This window comes from Hydra vulgaris, chromosome 15, assembly GCF_038396675.1.
Source record: "Hydra vulgaris chromosome 15, alternate assembly HydraT2T_AEP".
Taxonomy (NCBI): Eukaryota; Metazoa; Cnidaria; class Hydrozoa; order Anthoathecata; family Hydridae; genus Hydra; species Hydra vulgaris.
The window spans coordinates 7,415,815-7,443,640 of record NC_088934.1 but is presented as its reverse complement, the minus strand read 5'-3'; the positions used below and the strand labels follow the sequence as shown (position 1 = coordinate 7,443,640).

At 25.9% G+C, this 27,826-nt stretch overlaps 1 protein-coding gene across 1 annotated transcript in view; it reads left to right on the top strand.

Annotated features, from left to right (window-relative positions):
* Positions 1-393: 393 nt before the first annotated feature.
* The window catches only part of LOC136072055 (U4/U6 small nuclear ribonucleoprotein Prp3-like), a 28,960-nt gene continuing 1,527 nt past the window's right edge, over positions 394-27,826 (top strand). Inside the window, exons 1-10 of the mRNA XM_065820127.1 lie at positions 394-685; positions 5,648-5,868; positions 10,287-10,453; positions 13,549-13,814; positions 13,949-14,036; positions 14,122-14,377; positions 14,525-14,668; positions 22,878-22,977; positions 23,049-23,233; positions 23,305-23,507. Of these exons, the coding sequence (XP_065676199.1) occupies positions 459-685; positions 5,648-5,868; positions 10,287-10,453; positions 13,549-13,814; positions 13,949-14,036; positions 14,122-14,377; positions 14,525-14,668; positions 22,878-22,977; positions 23,049-23,233; positions 23,305-23,507 (1,857 nt within the window). The 5' untranslated portion in view covers positions 394-458. The remainder of the gene's footprint in view (positions 686-5,647; positions 5,869-10,286; positions 10,454-13,548; positions 13,815-13,948; positions 14,037-14,121; positions 14,378-14,524; positions 14,669-22,877; positions 22,978-23,048; positions 23,234-23,304; positions 23,508-27,826) is intronic.

Genomic DNA, 27,826 nt, shown 5'->3' with positions numbered 1-27,826 from the left:
ATATATATACACATATATATATATATGAACATATATGTATAATTATTATATACGAATATATATTTAGTATATATACACATATATATATATGTATACATATATACACATATATATGTGAATATATATATATATATATATATATATATGTATATATATGTATATGTATATATATATATATATATATATATATATATATATATATATATATATATATATATATATATATATATACATATATATATGTATATATATATATATTTTTTTTGTTTTTAATTTACATCAAAATTTTATTTTTAAGGTAAATTTTAATCTTTTTTTTTGTGTGTGTTTGTTTATCAATTTTTAATTTAGTTTTCTCTTTCATTCTTGGGTTTCTTTATTATAGTTAATTTTTTTCCTCTCAATTTAGAGCAAAAGTATATGCATATAACTATAAATCAAATTATAAACTAAATAAAATGGCAACTTTAAGTAAAAAAGATATTGATGATCTTCAGCCAATCATTCGAGAAACGGTTTCAAAAAGGTTAGGTTTTCCAGAGAAAGCTGTTATGAGAGCTGCGTTGTCATGTATAGTTGATAATTTAGACAATGAACGGTCAACAGAAAAAATGGCTTCTCTCTTAGGAGACGATCTTGCTCCAAGATTTGTTGAAGAACTCATGAATAATGTATCTAAATTCAGGTAATAAAAATTGTTATTTTGTTTAGTTCATTTTATAATTGTTTTGGTAATCTTGCAATGAAGTTATTTAAAATCTTTTTTTTCTTCTTCTCACTTTTAAATCTGTAATATTGATTGCCTAGTCTAAAAACACATTTAGTGTGTTTCTGTACACTTAATTTTACTAATATTCCTAAATAATTTTCCAAAATAAAATTCCTAAATAAATTAGTTAACATAATTTAATATGAAACAAATATGTTATATGTAAATGTAAAAAATCCGCATACATTTACGTATCAAAAAAAAAACTGCAAGTAAAAAAATTACGTTTTTAAATCAATTTTTTTTTGGGTATTTTTTTATTTTTTATTATTCTATAATAAAATAATACAATATAATACAAATTATAAATAATATATTTTTTATTAAATTGATGTTAAAATATTATCTAAAAAATGAATAATCTTAAGTAAAAAAATCATAAATTTTATATTTGATTAAAATTGCTATTAGATTAAATTTAAACTACTAAAAATTATTTTACATTAAAATTGTAAAAAAATATAAAAAAAAATTAAACAAAAAACTGCTATTAAATAAAACTTCAAAATTGAAATGTTTGTACATCAACCACTTTACTACAGGCTTATTAATTGTGCAACCGGGTTTTTTTGTGGAGGCCTACTTTTCTACGGCAAAAAAGATGATAAATTTGTTAAAAGTAATTTTAAAACTAAAAAGTATTTTAAATTCTTTGTATAGCCTAATAACGTTTTTTGATGAAAAAATAAATTTAATAAAATAAAGAAATAGTAATCTTAAGTAATAAACAATGTAAATAAAACAAAGAGATCCAAAATTTCACACATTTACATAGTTATATAATTTCACCTTTAGTTTTGGCTTTACTTTTTTTTTTGGCTAAAAAAATAAAATGAATATTTTTTTATATTGAATAGAATTATTAAACCAAACTAAGAATATTAGATAAATTGTGTTTAAAATCTGAAAAAATTAAATGAAACTTTCATAAATCTTTTATAAAATAGTAGTTTCATAAACTATATATGTTATAAATAGTAGACAATTAAGTAGATTATTAAGGAGATTTTTAACACTTTTAGTGCAGGTTCTTTGGCAGATCTTGGAGCGACAGTGGTATATACATTTTTTTTTTAATTGTTGCTTAATATTATACAATGATGTTCTTCCATATCCAATAAATAATAGTCTGGTATAATCATAAAAATACTGCTTAAAGATTTCCTGCAAACATGATCTTTAATTTATTGAAAAATTACAAAACAAAAAAATGTCCATTGGTATGAATTATCAGTTGGAATTTTACCACAATCTACCACAATCCAAAAATTTCGAAAACAGACCATATTTCTGATAATAGAACGTTGTTTGATCTAAAAGTTCATAAATAGTTCTTTCTTTATCATTTCTTGTAATATACCCAGAAATGAGAATAAGTGACATTTTGACATCATCAGCAATAGAAGATTCCAGATCTTGCAAGTTATCAAGAATTTTGGAGCAGTCTTCAGACTATTTGTATTGGACTATTGTATTTATATACACATTGATGACCAGACTTCATATTCTTTTTTAGATGATCTGATGTAAATTGACCACGAAGAATATAGTTTTGTGTAGTGTAAATAAATATCAACATAAATCTACTAGTTCATAACAAGTTTGATGTATACAAGTTGTAGTATATTTAGGAAGCTGTTTAATAGGTTTACCTTAAGAACCTGCCATTTTAAATGCTATATCACCAAATTGTAGTATTAAATTTTAACGATTGTTGTGAGGATTATTGATAACAGCCTGCAAAGTATGATTATTCCTTGTATCAGTACAAATGGCTTTGACATTTAAAATTTTCCACCAAATAATAACTTTATTTATAAATATAGCAGTGTCGTTAGCATCACTATGAATCATGTCAGGATGTTGCAAAAAAGCAGTTTAAGTTTTTGGAGAAATAGAAGTTTCATTCGGGTCTTATTACTTAAAAAAGCTTCTGGATTCTGCATTGTAAAGCTGCTTAAAATGAATATATTTTGCAATCCTGGTTACTCCATTATCGTCAATTATTAATTCCTGAGTTTTTTTTAGTTAACCAAGAGTTATAAATATTTTTTATGAGGTGTACAAAATCATGAAGTAAATACTTTCCATCTACTGTTAACCATGGTTTTCCTGGAACAAATGTCTACATTTAAAAAAAAACCTGATTGACACGATTCCCATTACATATAATAGCTTTTACATTTATATTTATACTGACTAAATCAATTGTTTGATTGGTCAAATTAATCTGTTCAAACAAAAAATCAGATCATAATTTGATATTGGTATCATTTTAATTAACACCTTTGGATCCCCATATAAACAAACAGACATAATCCCTAAAAGTATTTTTGACAATTCCACTAGGTTATCCTCCAATCTACCAAAAATAGTTCCACCATGGTAAAGTAAATTTTTTTAACATATATTTTATCATGTAGTATGATACATAAATTCTGCTTATCCAGAAGAGAATTAAAAAGTGAATATATAAATTTGTTTTCATTAATATCTGAGATTTTTGAAGTACTTCAAGTGAGTGTTAAAATAGACGGAAATTGATAATCATTTCTTAAGCAATTATATAATGTCTTTGATGTTGAAAAATATATGAATGAGTGTATAACTAATTCAGGTGTATAAAGTTTATCTTTAATTGTTTTTGGTCCGATAACTGAAATATGTTGCATAATTACTTCTTTTTTATTGTCCATTTTCAAGGAGTTTAAAAAACAAAGTTGTAAGGTGCTATTCTATTTCTTTGTAGACTGTTCCATAATGTTTTTATCATAAGCAGATCTGAGATTAAGTTTTATAATTGATGTTAAACTGTTAGAATTTTTTTTTTAGCCGGGGCTAGAAAAAAATTTATAATACTTTACACATTAGAATTTTATACTTACATTTACTATTTGTAAAATACTGGCATATAATTGTATATTTTTAAACTCTAATTTACTTCCAACAAGGTTGCAAGCAACCACTATTAACTTACTTTAAAATAGAGGATAGGTAAAAAAGCTAGGAAAAGATTAACTGAAGACTTAAAATGTTGTAGGTTGTATAAAAAAGGAAAACATGAAGATGGGTAAGAATTCTAAGGATTTTTTGATGTGCAAGGAAAAAAACTAGGCTAATAAAAGTTTTTATATCATGAAGAGACATGCAGTAAAAGGATGCAACTTGTTGAATAAGGAGCCAAGCAAGAGTGAGTTTTGATTTGTAATGGTGATGATAGCTCGTTTGAGCATTAACCATTATTAGAGAAACAGTATAAAAGAGGAAGGCTAAAACCAGATGATGACAATGATGATGATCACGATGAACATGATCATGATCATGATGAACATGAACATGATCATGATCATGATGAACATGATCATGATCATGATGAACATGATCATGATCGTGACGAACATGATCATGATTGTGACGAACATGATCATGATCGTGACGAACATGATCATGATCGTGATGAACATGATCATGATCGTGATGAACATGATCATGATCGTGACGAACATGATTATGATTGTGACGATCATGATCATGATGTTTATATATGCATATATACAAAATATAACATAAATATTGAAAAAAAAAAAAAACTTCAAAATATATAAATGTTTATGCAGCCCCGGTCACAAACCCAGCCCTGGCACTGGCTAAATTTTCTCAAATCTGGCCCTGGTTAAATATCAACCCCAGTCGCTTACTACTTACAGTGTTATTAAACTCCTTGTTAGTTTCCAATAAGATAGTGTCCTACCAAGTGCATGTTGAAAAAAATCTTTATTATATTATTTTGTTGATGATGATATCTTCTGATGTCGAAATTGCAATATTTGTATTGCAATAGTATAGCAAGTTTCCAGCAATGCTTTTTTCAATTCTAAATTGTTGCAAACCTAACCCTCCTGCTGCATTACATTCCTCTGGCTCTTTTGTTATTAATCCATACTATGTCAAATGGTTTATGATATTTTCAGCTGTAAAATACGGCGTTTGGATTAGGAATTATTTTTTTCCAAATATTTCTGGAATTCCGGATATTTTTCTCAACTTTTAGTCTTTCTGGATATCAAAAATGTTTTCCATACATACAAGTTTAGGTTTACATTTTTGTAATATATTTGTTTTTTAAGCTTTTTTACTCATTCTTCACTTCACAAAAATTAAGAAAATTAAAAAAAAAATTGAAAACAACTCAGCTAAAAGCAAAATTAAGAAGAATATAAGATAAAATATATTCTGGATATTTTACCTAAACAATTGTCCGGATTTTTAAAATATGACCTGGATGATCTATGGTTTTAATATTAGTAACTGTCTAAATAATATTTAGAATACCCACTTAAATTGTGTTTATTGATTACTATCACATAAAAAGTATAAAAATTATTACCAATAATGGGCTTAAAATCAACAAAATGAATTTTTTATTTTCATTCCAAAATTATTTTAAAAAAAAAAACTTTTAAATTTAAATTCTGAAAAAATTATTTTAGATAATAACAGAATTAAAAATGTTTTACCTAAATTAAAGTAAAATAATTAAAACAAAAAAAACAATTTTTAATAATAAATATATTTTTTAATAATAAATATATATGTTTATTCTAAAAGTACACATTAGAAAAAGGAAGGAAAAAAAAACCATCTTATAATTAAAGTTAGCTATAATTATAATTAAGCAGTGTAAAATTAAGTAAATATTAGGTTTATTTTTTATTTGTTATGTAATAGTTTAAAAAAATTATATTTAAACTCATTCATATAAAATGTCTTTTAAACATATTATTTAGTAATTATACTTTAGAATTATTTAAGTTTTTTGCATTTTGTAATAAAATAAGTTTGTATTAATAATTGAATTGCCTTTTTGGGTTTCTTCAGATCCTCAGCAATTAATCGTAAAAGATCTGCAGAAGATGAAGATACCCAGCAAAAAAAAGCAAAATTAAACAGATTAAATGCATTGATAGATGATGAACCCCTCCCCCCTACTTTGCCAGAAACTGCACCAGATAAAGATCAGTTACTAGATAGTGCATCAAATATTAGTGAAATAGTTGCTTCTATGAAACGACAGATAGAACAGAGAAAAAGAATGCTAAGTATGTTACTGTTTTTTCAATTCAATTAAAATGTTAAAAAAATTATTTTTTAAATCAATATTAAAAAAATATATTTGTTGTTATACCTATATATATATATATATATATATATATATATATATATATATATATATATATATATATATATATATATATAATATATATATATATATATATATATATATATATATATATAATATATATACATATATATATATATATATACATATATATATATATATATATATATATATATATATATATATATATATATATATATATATATATATATATATATATATATCAGGGACTATTCGAGACCATTTTTGACAACGTATATATTTTCAGTATATAATTCTATTTTGGTGCCGATTTGGGCGCCGCCCAAATTAAAATTTGAGAACTTTTTTTTTTACGGCAAGTATGGTTTTTTTCGTGAAAAAACGCAGATTATCCGCTAATTTTCTCCTGGACGCGGAGTACGGTCACCAAAATTTTCAAATAAGTTGTTTTTTGAATCAACCTATTTTATATATATATATATATATATATATATATATATATATATATATATATATATATATATATATATATATAATAGGGTGATTCAAAAAATAACTTATTTCTGGCACCCTCTAAATGTGTTCTATGTAGTAAGATAATACTGGATTTAAAACAAAAAATGTGTGACATAATTTGTGGACAACCCCTTATCAAAAAAATATTATATAAAAATTACAAAAATATGAATTATTTTATAATTAAATTATTATTTTAGATTTTAGTGAACAGAAAATAATGATTCTTAACTAAAAACAAAAAATAAGGAATTTAACAAAAATTTTTGATCAAAATTTTTTTTCTGCTTTTTTATAAAATAGTAATTATTTTTGAAATTTTTATGGTTTCGCTTTGTTTGAGACCCAACATGACATACTTTTAAAAAACCCTTTTTTTTTAATAAAATTTTTTTTTTTTAAATTCAAAAAAAAAAAAATTTTTTTGAACAAAAACATTTTTTATTCAAACATTTTTTAAATCCAGTATTATTTTATTATGTAGAAAATATTTAGGGGTTCTCATCATTGTCATTATCTTTGTTGAACGATTTTCCATGGTAAGACTTTATGTGATACTATATGATTCAATTACAGTTAGTTACTTTAAAATAATACTTTTAACCAAATAAAATGGTCGCTCAAAGTATTAAGATTCATGGCAGTTTGTTATGATTTTAGTAGAATGCTGTTTTTACTATGGTTTTAGTGGCATGTTTTTTTTTTTTTTATGGTCTTAGCAGCATGCTGTTATTGTTCTATAAAATTAAATGTAACATCTATTAAAAATAGATGTTACATTTAATTTTACATATTATAATTCAAGTGGTTGACTTTTGTAAAATATCAATCTCATTTGCAATTTTTTTTTTTTAATGTTAATTCCCTTCCCTAAGGTCGAGAAGGCCACTACAATGAGGACACTACTTAATTGTGGTTATAATCGTCTCTCAACTCTATAACTCCGAAAAACGAACCTTGATGAATAAGGCCACTGAGCGGAGAAACAAGTTGAGCACGGTACTACCAAGGATGTTGTGGGGATCGAACTTAGAACCTCCCCCTTAGAAGCAAGTGCTCTACCTCTACACCACTACCGGGTCGAAATAAGCTCCAAATATTGGTGTTCTCTGACTATCTTTGAAACTCTTGGAAAAGGAGTAGCAAGTTGTTGTTGATTTTTTCTGACAATAAAAAATGGTTACTTGCCCTCTCTAACAGGTTTTTGTAATTGTCTGAGGGGTGCACTATGTTTGGTACCTTTCCAATAGTGTTTTGGAAATACTGTACTCAACCTGTTTCTCTGCGCAACGACAAGTTGTTTAACAAGTTTTGTGTTTAGGAGGTTTGAGAGAGTTTCAAATTAAAAAAAACGAACTAGTAGCCTAGTAACTAGTAGCCTCCTTAACTGTAGTGGCTCTGGAGTCTTGGGTAGGTATGTTTAATTTTAAAAAATATACATACTGATGAGTAACTTTAAAAGAAAGGGAGGAAAGTATAAAATGGAAGAAATCTAGTTGCTAGATGTCAAAAAGAAATAAAAGCTTGTTGTTCATTTAAAAAAAATTGAATGACATATATCATAAGTGGAAATTGCAATGAAATAAACTTATTTAAATTAAACAATTATCACAAAAAATAAAAAGTATTAGTTCAAAGTTAGAAACACTTCAAATTCATGATGACACTTCAAATTCACAATGACACTTTGAATTCAAATATGTATCATCAACTATATGTCTTATATATTGTTAATATATTGTTAACATTGTAATAATTTAATTGTTTTCTATTTTTTTATTTCTTTTTTTAGCAATTCTTTTTTTAGCAATTTTCAATTTTAGCAATCCAACAAAAGTTCTATATCTTAATGAACACATAAGCTTTGTTAGATTTTTTATTAAATTTTCAAAAAAAAAAAAAATGAAGTTAGCTAAAATTTACAAATGAAAATATTGATATAAATAAAGATGTAAAGATATAAGAATTTTCCTTCATATGACAGTTTGTTAGTGAATAAAAGCTTCATCAAATGAGATTTGCTTTAACAAAAATTTTCAAAATTGTCGTCAAACAAGTTATGCAGACTTTCGCACCAAAATTGTAGTTGCTGTACAACCAGAAAGCCACTCAAAATTTTTTTTTAATGTAGTATACATTTCTATGAATTTTATTTGTGTTTTTAATTTTTGTTGATGATATATTATTAGTTTTCTTTTTAAAGTATTAAACACATGGGATAATTTGAATTTAGTTCTATATATATATATATATATATTATATATATATATATATATATATATATATATATATATATATATATATATATATATATATATATATATATATATATATATATATATATATATATATATATCAGGCCTTGTTAAGAAGCGTTACGCAGCTCGCATTTTGCTTGCGAAAAGGCGATTTGCCTACGCGCTCAGCAGTTTTGCGCTACGCAAAAACTTATATCTTTTAGAATATTTAAATTATCTTTTGATTATCGTTAGCGTGATGTTTAATTCAGAAGAAATAAAGTCGTAAGTAAAAGCATTTAACCGCAATTGTAAACTAATAGATTTTTTTGTTAAAGAAGCAGTTTGTTTCATTTTTTTTTTTTTTTTTTATTAAAAATTAGTTAAAAAAAATAAAGTGTTTAAGTTTTATCTTAAGGAATTAAATATATAAATTCCTTTTAAATATAAAAATTATTTTTAGTCATAATAGTTTAAAAAATACACGATTTATTTTGATGTAAAAATTTTATTAATAACATATTTTGTTTATTGTAATAAATAACGTAAAGTTTTAATGACGTTCATTTAATTTATGAAAATAAATTATGATCACCAATATGTTATCGGTAACTGATAAATAACAAAAAAAAAACTCTATTGTTTAAAAACATTATTAAAAAGAGTTCACAAATTAAATAAGAAAAAATTTATTAACAATTGATAAAATAACCAAAAACCAAATGTAAAATCATAAGAAAATAAACAAATATTTTACGTTTCATGAAAAAAATATTTTTTTCAAAATAAAATTTAGTTCATATTTGAAAAAAATAATAAAAATGATTTTTTTAATAAGAACTTAGATTTTATTTGTAACTTTTGTTATAGTGAGAAAAAAACAAACTGTTTGTATGATTTTTAACGCGTTAATAAAATAACTTTAATTACAATGCGGTACTTGAAAAGACGCTAGTGACGCAATATAACTTCTAACGATGCAAAATATATTTGCTGAGTTTAGTTACTTAAAAATGCGTTCCGCGTTTTCGCTACACAGCGAAATCTCGTAACAAGGCCTGATATATATATATATATATATATATATATATATATATATATATATATATATATATATATATATATATATATATATAAAACTTGTTAAATAACAATTTAATTCTTTGAAGTCCTTAATTTCAAGTATAGGAAGGAAAAGGATAAGGCTATGTTGTCCAGGAAAAAAAAATGTTGTCAGGAAGAAAGAAAAAAAAGATATACAACTCTATAACACAAACCTTGACCAACTTCTTTACCAGCCTTTCTTTATTAATCTTTTGTAACCTTAACCTCGACTAATTACTTTACCAATCTTTTTTAGCCCCAACCTTGATCAAGATCTTTCAATAAGCTACTTGAAACTTTATATTTAAGTAGTTAAAACTTTGTGTTTAAAAAGTTAACCAAAAATTTGACAAGATTTTAGAATTTTTGTTCTAAAGTCTTAGTTATTGTGAATTTTATAAATTTTAGGTTCCACATTTTTAGCATTTTTAAATGATGCGGTATTGTTTTCATGATTTATCTTTCTCTATTTTTAATACTATTAGTATTTTAACTTTAGTTAATTCTGGAGTTGCTCCTGCCCTAATTGAAAACCAGGAGCGTATTGACAAAAGATTAAGAGAAGAGCAGGCCAGGGAAAATCTCTTGAATCAATTTACTGATAAGCAGAGAAGAGCTGCAGAATTGCAATATAGCATACAGTCAAAACTTTCAGGAAAACTTGGTGTAAGTTATTCAAAAGTTCAATATTAAAAAATACTTTTCTTATTTATTTTATTTGTTATTTGTTTTCTATTAGTAATTAAAATTGTTTTACTAAAAAAATTGTTTAAAAAAATCTGAAGTGTCTTTTTTCTAAACACCCTAATGGGGTGTATAGAAAAAATTGAAGAAATTACTACAAATTTATTTGTTGATTATAAATTCTTACATTCCCAAGTGTTGTTTTTTTGTTTTTTTACACCATTTATGGTATTGAGAACTTCTGGGGGGTTGAACAAAGTTAAAAAATTGTAGTTTAAAAATAAGTTTTTTAAATCATTAAAATGTTTATAAATTTTCGAAAAAAATCTTTTAAAATCTGCAATCTTGATAAACTGTGTGTACAATTGTGGACATAAAACACATAAAATGTGTGCTGTTTGTCTCACACAGTTTGGTAAAGTCATCCAAAACTCAAAGGATTACTCCTGCAATTGTAATCTTGGATGAAAACAATGTCCCTAAAATTGTTGGATATACTTGAGAGAAATGTTAACAAAAATAAAAAAAATACCTTCTTGTTTTAAACTGTCTTTGAAAGTTTAAATGCTTTTTAAAAAGCAGAAGTCTTATGTTTGATACCAGAATACAACATTGAAACTACTGTTTTGGAGTTTAAAGAGTTCTATACAGATTTAATTGAGTATGTGCATGACGCATTTGATTATGTTGAGCTCAGTGTTACATGGAAAGTTGTATGCATACCAGTGTGCTATATACTTACTTTTCTTTATTTTAATGACCATGGCCTAAGAGTTTACTGCATGTACTGTTAGCTTTAGTCTATTCATCCTATGTAATCTACAGTTAAATGTACAGTATGTTAATTATGACATAAATTAAAAAACTTAAGTATATTGAATATGTATATTTGGTTGGCCCTTAAATCAACTTTTTTTTAATGTCTGCTCCCACCCTCTAAATGTGTTCTATATAATAAAATAATACTGCAATTAAAAATTTTTAGGGGTAGCTCAAAACCTTTAAACATCAGACAGGTTCTCTATAATTATCAAAGCAAAAGTTTTTCAAAAGTATACCATGTTAGGTCTCAAAAAAAGCAAATTGTATAAAAAATTTTAAAATAATCATCATTTTATAAAAAACATTGATAAAAAAAAATTATGAAATTTTTTTGTAAAAATGCATATTATAAGTTTTTAGTTTAAAAATGTCATTTTAGGTAGTGAAATCTAAAATAATGATTATTTTTATAAAATGATGATTATTTTTGAAGTTTTTATATAATTTCGCCTCTTTTGAGATCCAACATGATAAGTATATCATGTTCAAAGTTGTTTTAAGGACCAATTTAATGTATATATGTGTAGTATGTGACTTATACAATACATACATGTATATACTTAAATACATACATGTACTTAAATGTCTCAATCTATATCATACTTATACTATAAGCATATGTGAATGAATAAACATTTGAATATACAATTGTTTACACAAGTTATCAATATCGCAGGTTTTCAACAGTTTTTGTCAAAATTTTATAAACATTTTTATGATTTAAAAACTTAATCTTTAAACAACATTTTTTTTACTTTGTCCAATCCCCCAGATGTTCTAAATTTCATAAATAGTGTTTACTAATGTGTATGTAACTATTGGAGAAGAAAAATCAGACCTGGGGAACAACTTATCCTAGCGGTTACTCTGGTCCACAGTGGCATAATTCAAAATTAGGGTCTGATTGATTCATAAATAAAAAATTTCACATCAAAGAACCAAAACAATGTTTTTTCACTCATATATATATATATATATATATATATATATATATATATATATATATATATATATATATATATATATATATATATATATATATATATGTATGTGTGTATGTATGTATGTATGTATGTATGTATGTATGTATGTATGTATGTATGTATGTATGTATGTATGTATGTGTGTATGTATGTATGTATGTATGTATGTATGTATGTATGTATAAAGTTCAAAATTTGGTGTGTAATTGTAACAGATGTTTCATCACTAAGAAATAAATTATTCAAACGTTTATTTACAATCTTCCTTTTCTTCTTCATAAACACTAGTCACTAGTATAGTTTTCATATTTGACTTTATTATCATTGTTCACCACACTTGCAAATTGTTTTTTCTTACTCCCACTTTTTAAATAAGGTTTACAAAGAATTAAGTCTTATAATTTAAATAACCTTTAAATGACTAGCATCTTTTGTATAAAAAAACTGATGTAACTACCATGGCCTTTTTTTAAAAAACTTTGTTTTCCTCCCTCTTACATAATGCTTTTATATGTACCATGGTTTGTGCTGTTGAATTCAGCATAGTTTGTCATAATATTTACTTACTTTTTTTGTATGTTTTAATTTCCATCAATTAATGTGAAAAAATTTATTACTAACTGCACACAAAATGCTTTCTACACAATCAGCTCAGATAAATAAACCTATATACTAACCAATGCTAAAAAAAGTTTTGGTAAACCAATGCTAAAAAAGTTTTTGAAACAATTAAGAATTAAAATGAAACCAAAAATCAACTCAAAGTTAAAATAAGGTATATTTATTAATAAAAATTTTTCCTCTTGTTGTCAATAATTAATTTTTTAATATGCTTTATTACTATACTATATACATATTCTGTACTATATGCATATTCTGTAGTTCTGTACTATATACATATTCTGTAGTTCTGTTCTATATACATATTCTGTAGTTCTGTACTATATACATATTCTGTAGTTCTGTACTATATACATATTATACATATTCTGTAGTTCTGTACTATATGCATATTCTGTAGTTAGTTTTTTTTTAGTTGTTTTAGAGAAAAGTAATAATTTTTCAAGTTCTTTTTTTATTATTATTAATGAAACAGAAAGAGCTACAGAAAGATTTTAAGATTTTGGGATCATCATGGATGTACGGAATCCTTAAATTTAAGGATTTCTAGGGGTTTTGGGATTAACAAATGGTATGGAATCCTGAGATTTTAGGACTTCATACAAAATGTATGGAATCTTCCAACTAAATTTTTTGGTTTTATTTTTCAAGCTCTTAAGTGGATTTAGCAAACTTCCAATTAAAACTGCTGCTGAAATGAATGCAATTCCAATCACTGAAATGACACGACCAGCTGCTGTTGTGTTAGATGATCAAGGTAATGCTATTGATCAAGCAACAGGTCGTCAGATACAAATTATACAAAGAATGCCAACTTTAAAAGTTAATATACGAGAAAAAAAGAAAGACATGTTTAATATGACTGACATGGTAAAAGAAGAAGAAGAAGAACGTAAACACTATGATCCTCGTGTTGGGTAATTTAGTTAATTATGTTAATTTATTGGGAAGTGTTTTTTTTTTGTTGATACATTAAGATGAAAACTTTGTTTTAAGTGGTTCGAACTATATGCTTGTTGATAATATATACATGTAATTAATTTTTAAAAAGAATTGTTCCAGCACAGCGTGGCAGAAGAAATTTTAGTTTTCATAAGGCAGGAAAGTTTCAACTTCTTGCACAAAAAATGCGAGCAAAGGTTTGTTCATTATTCAACAATTATTGCTGTGTTTTTCTGCAGATTTTTAGTATAATAAAGTTTATGCAATAATTTTATTGTGCAGGCACAAATGGAAAAGTTACAGAAGCAAATTCAAGCTGTTGCCAAAAAAACTGGGATTTCTTCTGCAACAAAGTTAGCTCAAGTTGCAAAACAAAAAGCTCAAGAAATGCAACATGTTCCCGATATAGAATGGTGGGACATAGCAATTCTTCCTAATCAAGAATATAGTGATTTTGATAGAGAATTAAAGCCTGGTGAAGAACGCTTTATTAACATCACTCGTTTAGTAGAGCATCCCTATGTTAAAGATGCTCCTTGTAAGTTAAAAAAATCTCTTATTTTTAATTGGTAAGAAATAAATCTTTTCTATAAATTATAAAATTATTGATTTTATACTTTTTCTTTTATATTATAAAGTATAAATTTATATTATAAAGTATAAAGAGTTTTTCTTAATTATTTAGGTGCACCCAAAAACAATGTGCCTATGCCTATATTTCTCACAAAGAAAGAACGAAAAAAGATTCGGACACAGCGCAGGCGTGAAAATGAAAAGGAAAAGCAAGAAAAAATTAGACTTGGATTGGAACCACCTCCTCCTCCAAAAGGTTTTTCTTAATTCAACAATATGTGTATACATTAAATTTTTTTTTAATATTTTATAGTTAATAAAATAAATCTTTAATTATGCTTTCATTAAATTATTACACAATATATACATGCATACATACATACATACATACATACATACATACATATATACATACATACATACATACATACATACATACACACACACACACACACACATACATACATACATACATACATACATACATACATACATACATACATACATACATACATACATACATACATACATACATACATACATACATACATACAAAAAATTGTCTGGTAAAAAACATTTTTTTATATACAAAACAAAAATTTAAGTTGAACACACCGCTACATTAATAAAATATGTCATTTTTTTGAGTTAATTTTTATTTAAAAGGCACCAAAGCATTACAGTTTTTATCATTTATATTAAAATGTTGCACTTAGTTATTAATTTAAATTTATAGTTTAGTATTTATTTTAAATTATCTGATGGTTTTTATAAATTTCAAACAAATATTTTAGCTTTCAGGGCTTGAATTAAGCGTATCGCGATTTCAAATCGCGATTACTTTTCACACCTTTGCGATTAGTTTTTTCTTAAAATTTGTTTTTTCGCGATCTTTCTTTTTTTCGTGATTATTCTTTTTTTATTTTAGAAGATTGATACTCTATTCGTGAATATTTAGTGTTCTTTTACAGTATTAAACTGCAGTGACTTCTGTAACGATAATTTTTTAAAATGGAGCATAAAGTAAAAGAAAGAAAAATAAAAGATTCAGAAAATCAATTAGCAAAAATGTTCAAATGCAGGAAAAAGACCGATTGTTTAAGGAAGGAAAAATTTATAAAAAACAAACGATTAAATACCTATTCGAATCAAGAAACAAAAGATTTTGATTGAAATAAGAAATAAAAGTTAATTGATTGAAAAGTCACTTTCTTAACTCGAATTCTCAAGGGCTTTATTCCGATTTAGCTCATTCATTATGAACAAATTTAATATTTTTATAAGTTTATTTTGCGAAGAATAGTGGAAGGCAATATAGACTCTAAATAGTTATTAAAAAAAAACTTTAAAGTTTGTTAGTACACTTACTAATTTTAAACTAATAGCAATAAATGGATGCAAATAAGGACCACAGATGCAGATTATCTACAGTTAAAAAGTGGGAAAAACATTTTAATTGCGAGTTAGAATACGATTTAAATGGAAATGAAGTTATAAGATTAAGATGCAGTTTATGTAAACAATTTGAAAAACGGATAAATCAAACAAAATTGTTTTCCATGACCTGGATCAAACCAGGAACAATATCAATAAAAAAGATTCACTGGCATCGCACTTAAGCAGTGCGCAACATAAAGAGGCCACGCCAATTCATCAACAAACAACATTTGGTTCAGTTTCATTATCTAACCATGTTATCATAATACTCCAATCGGGCGTGGTTTACGTAAAATGGACATAAAAGACGCTGACTCGTTACAGAAAATGTTTAATATTGCGTATTACTTGGCAAAATGAGAGCGTCCATTCACAGATTATCCTTATTTGATTGCATTAGAAAAGAAGAATAAGGTTACAAATTTAGGAAATTCTTATGGCACTGACCGTGCAGCAGCAATATTTACAGATTACATTGGCACTGTAATTAAAAACAAATTAATTGAATGTTTAAAAAATTGTAGATTTTACTGTGTTCTCTGTGATGGAAGCACAGATTCAGCTGTATCCAAACAGGAATTGATTTACATTCTTTATTTAAAAGAAGTCCAAAAGTAGAATTCTTATCTATTGAAACGGCAGAGAATTCTAATGCTGTTGGCCTGAAAAAATGTATAACAGACGCTTTTACAAGAGTTGGTATTACCAATTCTTATAAACATCTATTGGGTATAAATTTTGATGGAGCTAACATTAATCTAGGAGCTTATGCTGGTTTAGGCGCGTTACTAAAGGAAGGTTCTCCTTGGCTGGAAGTTGTACACTGTTTTAACCATCGACTCGAACTTGCTTTAAAAGATGCGTTTGAAAATTTATCTGCCTTCAAAACTGTTGACGAACTACTTTTACAACTTTATCACTTGTATCAAAAGTCACCGAAGCACTACCGAGAACTACAAGAATTAGCCGAAGCTTGGGGTAATAGCGTTCCGAAACCAACAAAAGCATGCGGAACTCGGTGGATTGATCACAAGTATAAAGTAATGAAAATTGCTTTAGAAAATTATGGTGTGACACATATTGAATCATTGGCTATAACAGACTCCCAGGTAGCAAAGAGAGCAGAGTTAAAGGGTTTTTTAAAGCGATGGAAAAATGTGTCTGTGTCTATTCATTTATCAATATATCTTGATGTTTTATCTCTCCTTTGGCGTCTGAGTTTAAGTTTTCAGAACAATATTCATGATCCAGTAAAAGCTGTAAGAAGAGTTCAAGAATTTACATGGACAATGGCCAAGCTGCAAATTCTTCTAGAAAATTCGCTAGACAATTTGCTTGATGATACAAGTGTTATGACTCATTATAAAAAACTGTCTAAACATATTGAGACAATTGATTCAAAGCAATGTTATCAAAATATTGCACTTTCTCAATATACCGAAGTTAATAGCCATGTTCTTGACCAGTACAAGCTAATTATTGCAAATATTACCATATGTATGGATGAAATGTATCACCATTGTTTATACATTTGGTAGCTTTACTTGATGTTTATAACTGGCCATTGAATGATGGAACTTTTGGCGATAAAGCTATCGGTGAAGTTGTTGAACATTTTTCTGAATTTTTAATTGGTGTAGGATGTGATTTGAATAATATACTTCATGAGTGGATCATTTTAAAAGCATACATGTTTCCCATCATAAGCAACAATCAAAATGAGTATTATTTGAAAATTTGGGAATTTGTTTTTTCCAAATCAAATTTAGTCAAAGAATGCCGAAATATTCTTGATATTTTTGAACTATTTTTAATGTGTCCTTTTACAAATGCGAAAGTAGAATGAATGTTTTCATGTATGAAGCGTGTAAAAAATGACTGGAGAAGTTGTCTTAGACGAGATCTCTTAGAATCTCTACTTCGGATAAGTAAAGAAGGTCCTGAGATTGACTAATTTGAACCTGATACTGCTATGGACGAATGGTATAATGATAAACTTAGACAAATGTCAGCAAATTTTCATCGTTATCCGGAAAAAAGAAAAAGAAAGTCAGGAAAAACAGACATTGATCTAGCGACAGTTACAATATAGGATTTGGAAGAAAGTGAAAGCAAGGAAGAAAATTTAATATTCTAAGCATTGAACTAGTGAAATGATTACAAAACAATCAAAGTATTTACGATTATGATCTAATACTTTTCCTATTAGTAATCAAAAAAAGTATTAGATCGTAAAAGGTTCTATTATTTAGACACATTTTTTTCTTTCGCTTTATTTTATTGAATGAAAAAAGTGAACGCTAACTTTTATTAAAAAATACAGTGAATGAAAAAGCAATAGATAGAAATATCATGGGAATTTGATAAGGTTACTTAGATAAGAATTAATTATCATTCTTGTTTGTGATTGTGCGGGTTTTCGTGAAAATGTTAAGTTTTAACATTTTATCACGATGTTTTTGTCATTTTTAATAGTTTTTATAACTGTTTCAAATTTATAGATTGTTTTGTTAGAATTTTAAATAATTTTTTTTACTGTTAAAAATTTATAGAAAATTAAATATTCTAGTTGTTTTAAACAGTTTAAAATATGTAAATAAAATAGAAAATGAAATAATTGATTAAAAGAAGATTATATCAAGTTCATTGATTTTACGAAAATACAGCCATTAGATTTAATGCAATATAATAATAGTAATAATGTAAATTATAACTAAAGCTACTTTACAACCGCTGAACGTAAATGTTATGACATCTTATGCAAAAATGAGACTTATTATATATGTTATTATATATAAGTTAAAATAAATAGTGCCCCCTCCCCTCCGGCGGGAGTGGAGGAGGGGTTATGAGCAACAACAAAATCGCGATTAGATTTTTTTACGTTAATTCGAGCCCTGGTTTTTAAAAGCCGTTTTAAATTTATTTTATAAAAATTTAAAAAAAGTACTTTTTATTACACTATTAAATTTGAGTTGTTACGAAATATTTGTTTTTGTACTAAAAATTTTCGCTATTAAAAGTGTTTATAAAATTAATCCTAGAAAAAAGTTTTATAAGATTTACAAAAAAAACAATTTATATAAATGTAATTATGTATCACATTTTTTGATAATTTGAATAAAATGGATTTATTAATAATAAAAATAAGTAATTTTTAAAAAATGTAATATAAATATATTCTCCCTTTCAAATTTTAGTTTTTTGAGCTTAGATTTTTCTTTTTCTTCAAGATTTTCTCTCTCTCTTTCTCTCTCTTTCTCTCTCTCTCTCTCTCTCTCTCTCTCTCTCTCTCTCTCTCTCTCTTTTTATATATATATATATATATATTTATATTTATATTTATATATATATATATATATATATATATATATATATATATATATATATATATATTATATATATATACACACATATATATATATAAACACACATATATATATATACACATATATATATACACATATATATATATACACATATATATATATATATATATATATATATATATATATATATATATATATATATATATATATATATATATGTATATATATATATGTATATATATATATATGTATATATATATATATATATATAGAGAGAGAGAGAGGCTTTGATGGGAGTAAATGAGTACAAGAGCAGAGCAAAGCTCTCCTTAAACAAATATTGCAAGCCATGCGAGCTGTTCCTCTAAACAGCTTTTTATGAGAGCTTTTGGTTTTTGCACTAGATATTTGCTTATTCATTAAAAAAATTGCTTATTAAATGTAAAATTTGGTTTTGTACTTGTTACAAGCATATGATTGAAATCTTAATGTTACAAGAATATATACACAACCGTCCATAATTATTGAAATAGCTGTACTTTTCGATATAAGATATTAAAGTTTTCCTTACTATTGGGAAAGAAACTGAAAACAATGCCTACCTGAATTATATGTTATTTTCCTATTTATTAAGTTTACAAAAAATTTAGTATAAAATTTAATAATAAAAATTAGATTAATTAATAATTTACTTACCTTAGCGACAATTTCTGCCATACATCTTCTTGGCATTCTACTTAACAATTTATCCAATTTGTCGAAGTCAATTTTATGCCACTAATTAAAAAGCTTTTTTCACATCTTATGCATCATTTGGCATCAGTTTTTGTCATTACTTTTAGTTCCTTTGTCAAAAATCGGACAGGAGAGATATCTTGTGAGTGAGGATGTTAAATAATTTTATTCAATATTTAATGGCTCTCGAACTCAGTCAAATAACTTATACAATTTTTTGAAAAATATGTCTTGGATTTAAGCTTTAAATCATTTTCTTATGAAAAAATAAGTGGTTTCTCGTTAACCTATCTTTCCAAAGGTGTAGCATGATTTTTTAAGTGGACAAGTTAACTACTTTTGTCATTACTCCCTCTATTTTTACAAAGTCACCTGTGGCATTCCAACCAAAACAGCCTCGCATCTTACTACGTCCACCATGTTTTACAGTCGATAATACACACTATTTTATCAAGCATTCAACAATTTTTCTTCCAGATAAGCAGTCTTATCTTGAAATCAAAGATTTAAAACTTCAACACGTCAGTCCACCTTTACAGTCGTTGATGGTCCATTTTTTATGTTTTGACCGCTTTAGCATTTTTACTATTCTTATGATTTTTATCAAAGAATTTTAATCAAAATACTTTTAAATTATCTGATAGTACAAAAATAAACATAAAAAATAGCATTTTTTTAAAAAAGTTAATGCCATTTGAATAGTTATGAATGGTAGTGTACATAACAAGTATCATTTGATGCACCATAAAAAAAATTCTATAGACAAGGGTTGTCTTTGAGTTTTCATATTAGCTATCCATTTATTTATTAACATCATTAGTTATTTGATAAAAAATTTGACAAAGAGCTATAAATGTTTTTATTGCGTACTAAAATTGTTTTATATTTTCTTATTTTAATAGAATGCAGGCATTTTAAGAACTGTTATAACAATTAAAAATTCCACAATAAAAATGAATAATATATTTAAAAATTTAATATTTAGTATATATAATTAATTGCATAAAATAAAATTATTATGCAATAATTTTAGAGTGTAATAATTTTATTTTTTTTTCAGTTAAATAGTTTTATATTTTATCTATATAATTTAGAGTGCAATAATTTTATATTTATCAGTTCAATTTTAAAAAAACATTTGCATTTAAGTTACAGCTCTTTTTTAACTTTTTTTTTTTTGCAACAACTGTGCCTTTTAAAAAGCATTGTAGTTTATTATGCAATTAATTTTTTTTTTGAATATAAAAATGACTTCGTGTTTTTTATTTTAGTTATGATGATAATTATACTTTTGTGAGAGCCGTAAAGTGTTCCCATAAACCGTTTTAGGTGAGTGAGCAAGCTAAAGCTCTCGCTTTTCACCGAGGCCTTATATATATATATATATATATATATATATATATATACACATACATATATATATATATATATATATACACATACATATATATATATATATATATATATATATATACACATACATATATGTATATATATATATATATATATATATATATATATATATATATATATATATATATATATATATATATATATATATATATAGACACATATATATATATAGACACATATATATATATATACATACATATATATATATATATATATATATATATATATATATATATATATATAGACACATATATATATATATATACATACATATATATATATATATATATATATATATATATATATATATATATATATGTATATATATATATTTGCATACATATACAACCCGCGAAATTAGGAAAATTGAGGTCGACAATAATTTGCCGACCTCAATCTTTTAGAGGTTGGCATCTGGTCATACAAAGGTCTTACCATAAAACATTGAAACAAGGTCGGCAATTTTTTGCCGACCTCAAACACTTTTAGGTTGGCAGTTAAGTTGGCATTGTCGAATGCCGACCCTAATTCCAAGGGTTGCATATATATTTCTTACTTTGCTTTTATAGTAAGAAGCTAGGACTAAAAGCAATATACTATTATGATTGTTTTAAAGAGCAATTATAACAAAAGTATTTTTATCACATTTTATCTGAATGTTTATATATGTATATTTAAACATTCAGATAAAATATACTGCTATTTCTCTTTGAAAATATATTAAAGTATGAGTTGTAGGGATATATTTCACTTATAAAAATACTCACCAGCAATTTATTTTTATAAAACTAAATACATGAACTCAACAAATTTGTGACTTTTGTGCGTGACAATGCATGAACTGTATTTAAACGATTGCTATGACTCTATGAAACATAGTACAATCTTGTAACTTTCTGAAAATCTTTACTAATATGTAAAATATTATTATAAAAAAAACCTGCTAAAACTTAAATATTTAAAGAAATTAAAGTTTATTTATCTAATAAATAAAATTTACATTTTTCCATTCCATGCATGATTCCATTTCAAACTAATTTTTTTTTTTTGATAACATTACTAATGTATACTAATGTATTCTTTGTTTACAAAATATATATATAGATTACAATTAAATAAGAGTAAACCTTTTTCAGTGTGACATCATTTTGCTTAGCTAAATACGCAACATTGTGCTGCCGCAAAGGAGTGTTGCTACATTGACTGAAGGTTTGGGTTGGAGCAGCAATCTTTTCTTTTATTATTCTTCAAATTTTTCTTCTTTTTCTTAAAAAGCTATGTGCTATAAAGATAAGCAAAACTAATAAGCAATTGCTGATTTATATACGCTATAGTAGATCTTTTTATATAAAGATTAGGTGACCTTTGTTTTGAAAGTAGTTAAAAAGCTTTATATCTAAAGAAAAATCTATTGATCTATTGTAATTGCATTAATTGATTTGAATTTAGTTTCTCAAACAAAATGTGTATATATATATATATATATGTATATATATATGTGTGTGTGTGTGTGTGTGTGTATTTATATATATAAATATTTATAATTTTTAGTGAAAATTTCAAATTTAATGAGGGTGTTGGCAACTGAGGCAGTACAAGATCCCACTAAAGTTGAAGCGCATGTTCGAGCACAGATGGCAGCTAGGCAAAAGTAAAAATAGTTTGTTTTTTTTGAACGACTTTTAATTTTCTTTGTTTTGCATTCTTTATTTGTTTTATTAGAAAGCATGAAGCTGCAAATGAAGAAAGGAAGCTTACAAAAGAAGAACGTGCTTTAAAAAAAGTAAAAAAACTAAAAGAAGATTTAAGTACTGGTGTCCATACTTCTCTGTATAAACTACTTAATATTTCAAATCCAGCTAAAAAATTTAAAGTTGATACAAATGCTCAGCAACTTTATCTGACTGGTATGTTATGTGATGTTTTATCTAATTTAATTTTTTGAGCATCCTCCTTGAGTTTTTTCAATAATTTTTAGGGTGCGTGATTATAACTAAAGGAATGGCTCTTGTAATAACTGAGGGTGGACCAAAGTCTCAAAAAAAGTTCAAAAAACTAATGCTATCGCGAATTAAATGGGAAGAAGATTCTGCACAAGGAATGCGACAAGACAAAATTGATAAAAAAAATAATGAAGTTAATGTAAACAAAAAAAAGAACGAGTGCAAATTAATATGGGAGGTATTGAAGTTGTAGATGTAGTTATTTTTATATCTGTGTGTTTTTGTATATATATATATATATATATATATATATATATATATATATATATATTTATATATATATATATATATACAATCCCTGATCAAATTATTATCCCACTTTATAAATTTTATAGAATTTCGACTATTTAATGGTTTAGGCGCCGTTAAAATTGGTTTGCAATTTCTTTATTTGCTGAATCATGTTTTTTGATTCATAACTTAACACTATTAGGCTATTAGCAATATAAAATTAATTTCAGGGTGCCAATATTTTTGGGGGACAAACGACATCTGTTTAATTCATGGTATTTGTATTTTGTCCGTCGTGCTGTTTTACTATTTTTCTTTGTGCAGTATTTTTTTTGTTAACTATTGTGATTTAACTACATTAGTTTATAATATAATAAACTTTAAACCAATTTTAAACAATATTTACACATTTTGTATAGTTTGATTTGATATTTTTTAAACAAAACAATATTTTTCTGTTTTAAAATAATTTTTTAGTAAAATGATTAAAGTCTAAAAGTTCTAAATAAAAAAAGGGGGAAAGATATCAGTTCTAAAAAAAAAGCAATTATTCAATATCTTCTGAAAGATAAGCATTACTCGATAAGTAAAATATCAAGAAAATGTGAGATATCAAGACAAACTGTAAACAGAATCAAAGAAAAATTGAAAAAATGGCCTCCCATTAGATATTCAGAGGCAAGACAAATGTAGTCGAAAAAAGAAAATAACACTAAGGAATGAGAAAAAGCTAGTGAAAATAGTGAAAGAAAATAGATTTGCTACATACTCAGCAATTACTAGCAAATTAAATGAAGTAGAACTAAATTTAGCAACAATCACTGTTCGACAAAGTTTTCACGGATCAGGCATTAGAAGTAGAAAGCCATCACAAAAGCCAAAATTAGCCAATTTTCAGAGAGAAAAGCGCCTGGATTGGGCAAAGAAGTACAGTAGTTTCACTGATAATGACTGGAAATCAGCAAGTCATTATAATACAAAAATAATTTTTTTTCCTAATGTTCCAGTGTTGGTATTTAGTAATTTTTTTTAATTATGTTTTCTCCAGGTATGCTTCAGCAATGAGTCTACCATAGAAATTATAACTCAAAAGGTGCAATATGTAAAAAAAGGCTGCCAATAAAAAATTCCATGAAGATTGTATAATCCAGACAATTAAACATCCTCCTAAAGTCATGTTTTGGTCTGTTATTTGTGGAAAAGGCCTTGATCAACTGTACATTGTGGATGGAATATTGAAACAGGACCAATACAGAAAGGTCATTAAAACCCGTCTTTTGCCTCAATTAAAGAAGTGGTTTCCAAATAAGCATAAGAAAATTTTTATGCAAGATGGAGCACCATGTCACACAGCAAAATCCATTAAAAATTATTGGCATCTTAAAGAATTCTACTTTTGAATTGGCCAGGGAACTCCCCAGATCTAAACCTTTTGGAAATTCTATGGGAGCTATTAAAGAGAGAAATTTTGCTAGAAAAGGTCACAAATAGGACCCAATTGATTGAATAAATTATTTAGCAATGGTACCATAATGCAAATTTGAAAGAAACGGCTTTAAGTTGCATTTGTAGCATGCCAAATCATTATCGTGCAGTTATAAAAAAAAAGGAGGATTAACAAAATAATAATAATTCATGTTAATAAACATATTCTTATTGTTATTTAGTGTATTTTATATTAGAAAACAGTTTTACTTTGTTTATATATTAAGTTTTTATTTGTATTTTTATAAAAACATAAATTTTACCTCTAAGTAGATAAAATGTACAAAAAATATCAACGTGGGCTAACAACTTGATCGGGGACTCGGGGTCAAACCGATCACTGAACTATAAAAATCAAGTAACTTTAATATTTTTTTAAATTTTTAAACTATTTTTTTTAAATAAGATAAAAAATACCAACAAGCACATTATTTATTAATTTTTTTTTTTTTAATTGTATTTGAAAATAAGAAAACTAGAAGAAAAAAAAATGATCGCTTTTGGCAGAAAGTCTGTTAAAACCGATCAATATAAAATACATTTAATAAATTTAACATTTTATATATGTAAATGTATATATTTTTGTATATTTTTTATATAGCATACAGAAATATGCTATATATTTTTTATATAGCATACAGAAATAATAAAAGATTTAAGGTTTACATTTTTTACAACAAAAAATTTTTCTTGAAAAAAACTCTTTAGCTCATTTTCTATTTCGATTTTCATTCTCTTATGTAGCGCTCTGTACTTGTCGAACCTCGAACCTGCTGTTTCTGGTTCAGAAGATAATGCTAAACACTTTATTGTTCGCAATGGCGTTGAAGATGTCGCTTGATTAAACATTTCGGAGATAGCTAATGCCTGCTGATTGATTTTATTTTTGTTAAGTGGAAATAACCAAGTATATTTAAAACCAGCAATAGCGTGCAAACGTGTAAAACACTTACCGCTCTCATACACCTGCTTGAGCAACGTAGGAAAATTTTTTTTATCTAAGTTTTTGCATTTTGTGTCTTTGTAATATTTGGTAAGAATTGCCTTCCACACTTGCTTAACATGGTAATAGACATCTCTATCCAGTGGCTAAAGAATGTAAGATGAGTGGGCTGGTAGACAAATCAAAATTATATTGTTTTCCCGACATAGCAATACAGCTGCTAAACTGATGTGAGACGTATGTCCATCAAGATGTAAAATATGAGTACCACTAATAGCTTGACATTCTGGTATATACACTTTCTTCAACCATTCAGTAAATGTGTCATGCTCCATCCAACCAGATTTAGAAATTGAATATTTGGTGCTAGTCGGACCACCTAAAGCCCACTCAGCTCTAAAGTTTTGTTTTGCTCTGTATACCACGAATGGTGGTGTAAAGAATCCATCAGCATTACAGCAATTGTTCACTGTATAATGGATTTTTTCATTGTTACCAGTGAGTTTCAAAACACACTTTGCACCTTTTTCAACATACTACAGTTGCTTTGCCTTGATCACTACAGAAACCTGTTTCATCGCAGTTTCAAATGTGACAACCAGAAGTTATCCCAGACAATTGGTATTGTTTAGTGACAACTTCAAAATAATTATCAATTATTTCTTGCGTACAAGAAGCGGCTCTAGCAGATGCTAAAGTGTGAGTTTTTCTTGTGGGAATTTCTTTAGACCATCGGTTTATAAATGCATAAAACCAGTCTTTGCCAGGCCTACCGTTTATAAATAGGCCGGATTGTTTTGTACAAAGAAGGTAACCGCATACGAAGTCCATGACATCATTTCATGTTAAACCATAACCCCAATTGCATAGGAACTTAAACACATGCACCATAATTGACTCTGTTTGCTGTGAGAGTATGATTGTTGATCCCTGATCCCTTGAAGCTAGCATTGTTGTTGTTCTTGCGACCAGTGAGTTTCAAAACACACTTTGCACCTTTAGAGTTGAGAATGGAATGCCATATTTGAATGCAGCTTTTCTTATTGAAGTATTTTTTTCTTTTATATCATTTAACGCAACTTCTATATCTTCTTCATTGTATGACTTTTTACTTGTCATCTTGAAAGTGAATAATTAGTAAATATCATTGAGTCATTTTTGTAAAATAACTTTATATAGGAAGAACCTGGAGCTGACACGAGAAAATCCAATAATTTAATTCACCTAGGTACCTAATTTAAAAATTCACATACTACTTAAAAAAGGAATTTAAAGTAAATATGTGAATGATGGTTTTACCAGAAAAAATTTAATATTAATTTTTCTTACTTTTTTGTCAAATTTTTAACTATCGAACGAAAAAAAAATTATGTAATCGGTATTGTAATTAAATTTTCTACAAAATAGAGGTAAAATTATTTTTAAACGAATTATGGTTCCCAAATTATTACGAAAGCAAATAAAAGAAAAAAGCAAATTTTTACAACTCTCTTTTAAACTTTTATAAAAATAAAATGACTGAAAAAATGACTTGGATTTTATTTTGACACATTTGAATAGAGGAGATGATTCTCTTACTTCTGGTGTTTTTATTTTTTAAATATTCCTATCAGTTCCGGTTTTATTTAAATTTTTCTATCAGTGATCGAAAAAATAGTATGATCGGTTTGACCCGCTTTTACTCTACGTGTTTATATATGCATATATAGTAGTATATATATATGCATATATAGTAGTATATATATATGCATATATAGTAGTATATATATATGCATATATAGTAGTATGTATATATGCATATATAGTAGTATATATATATGCATATATAGTAGTATGTA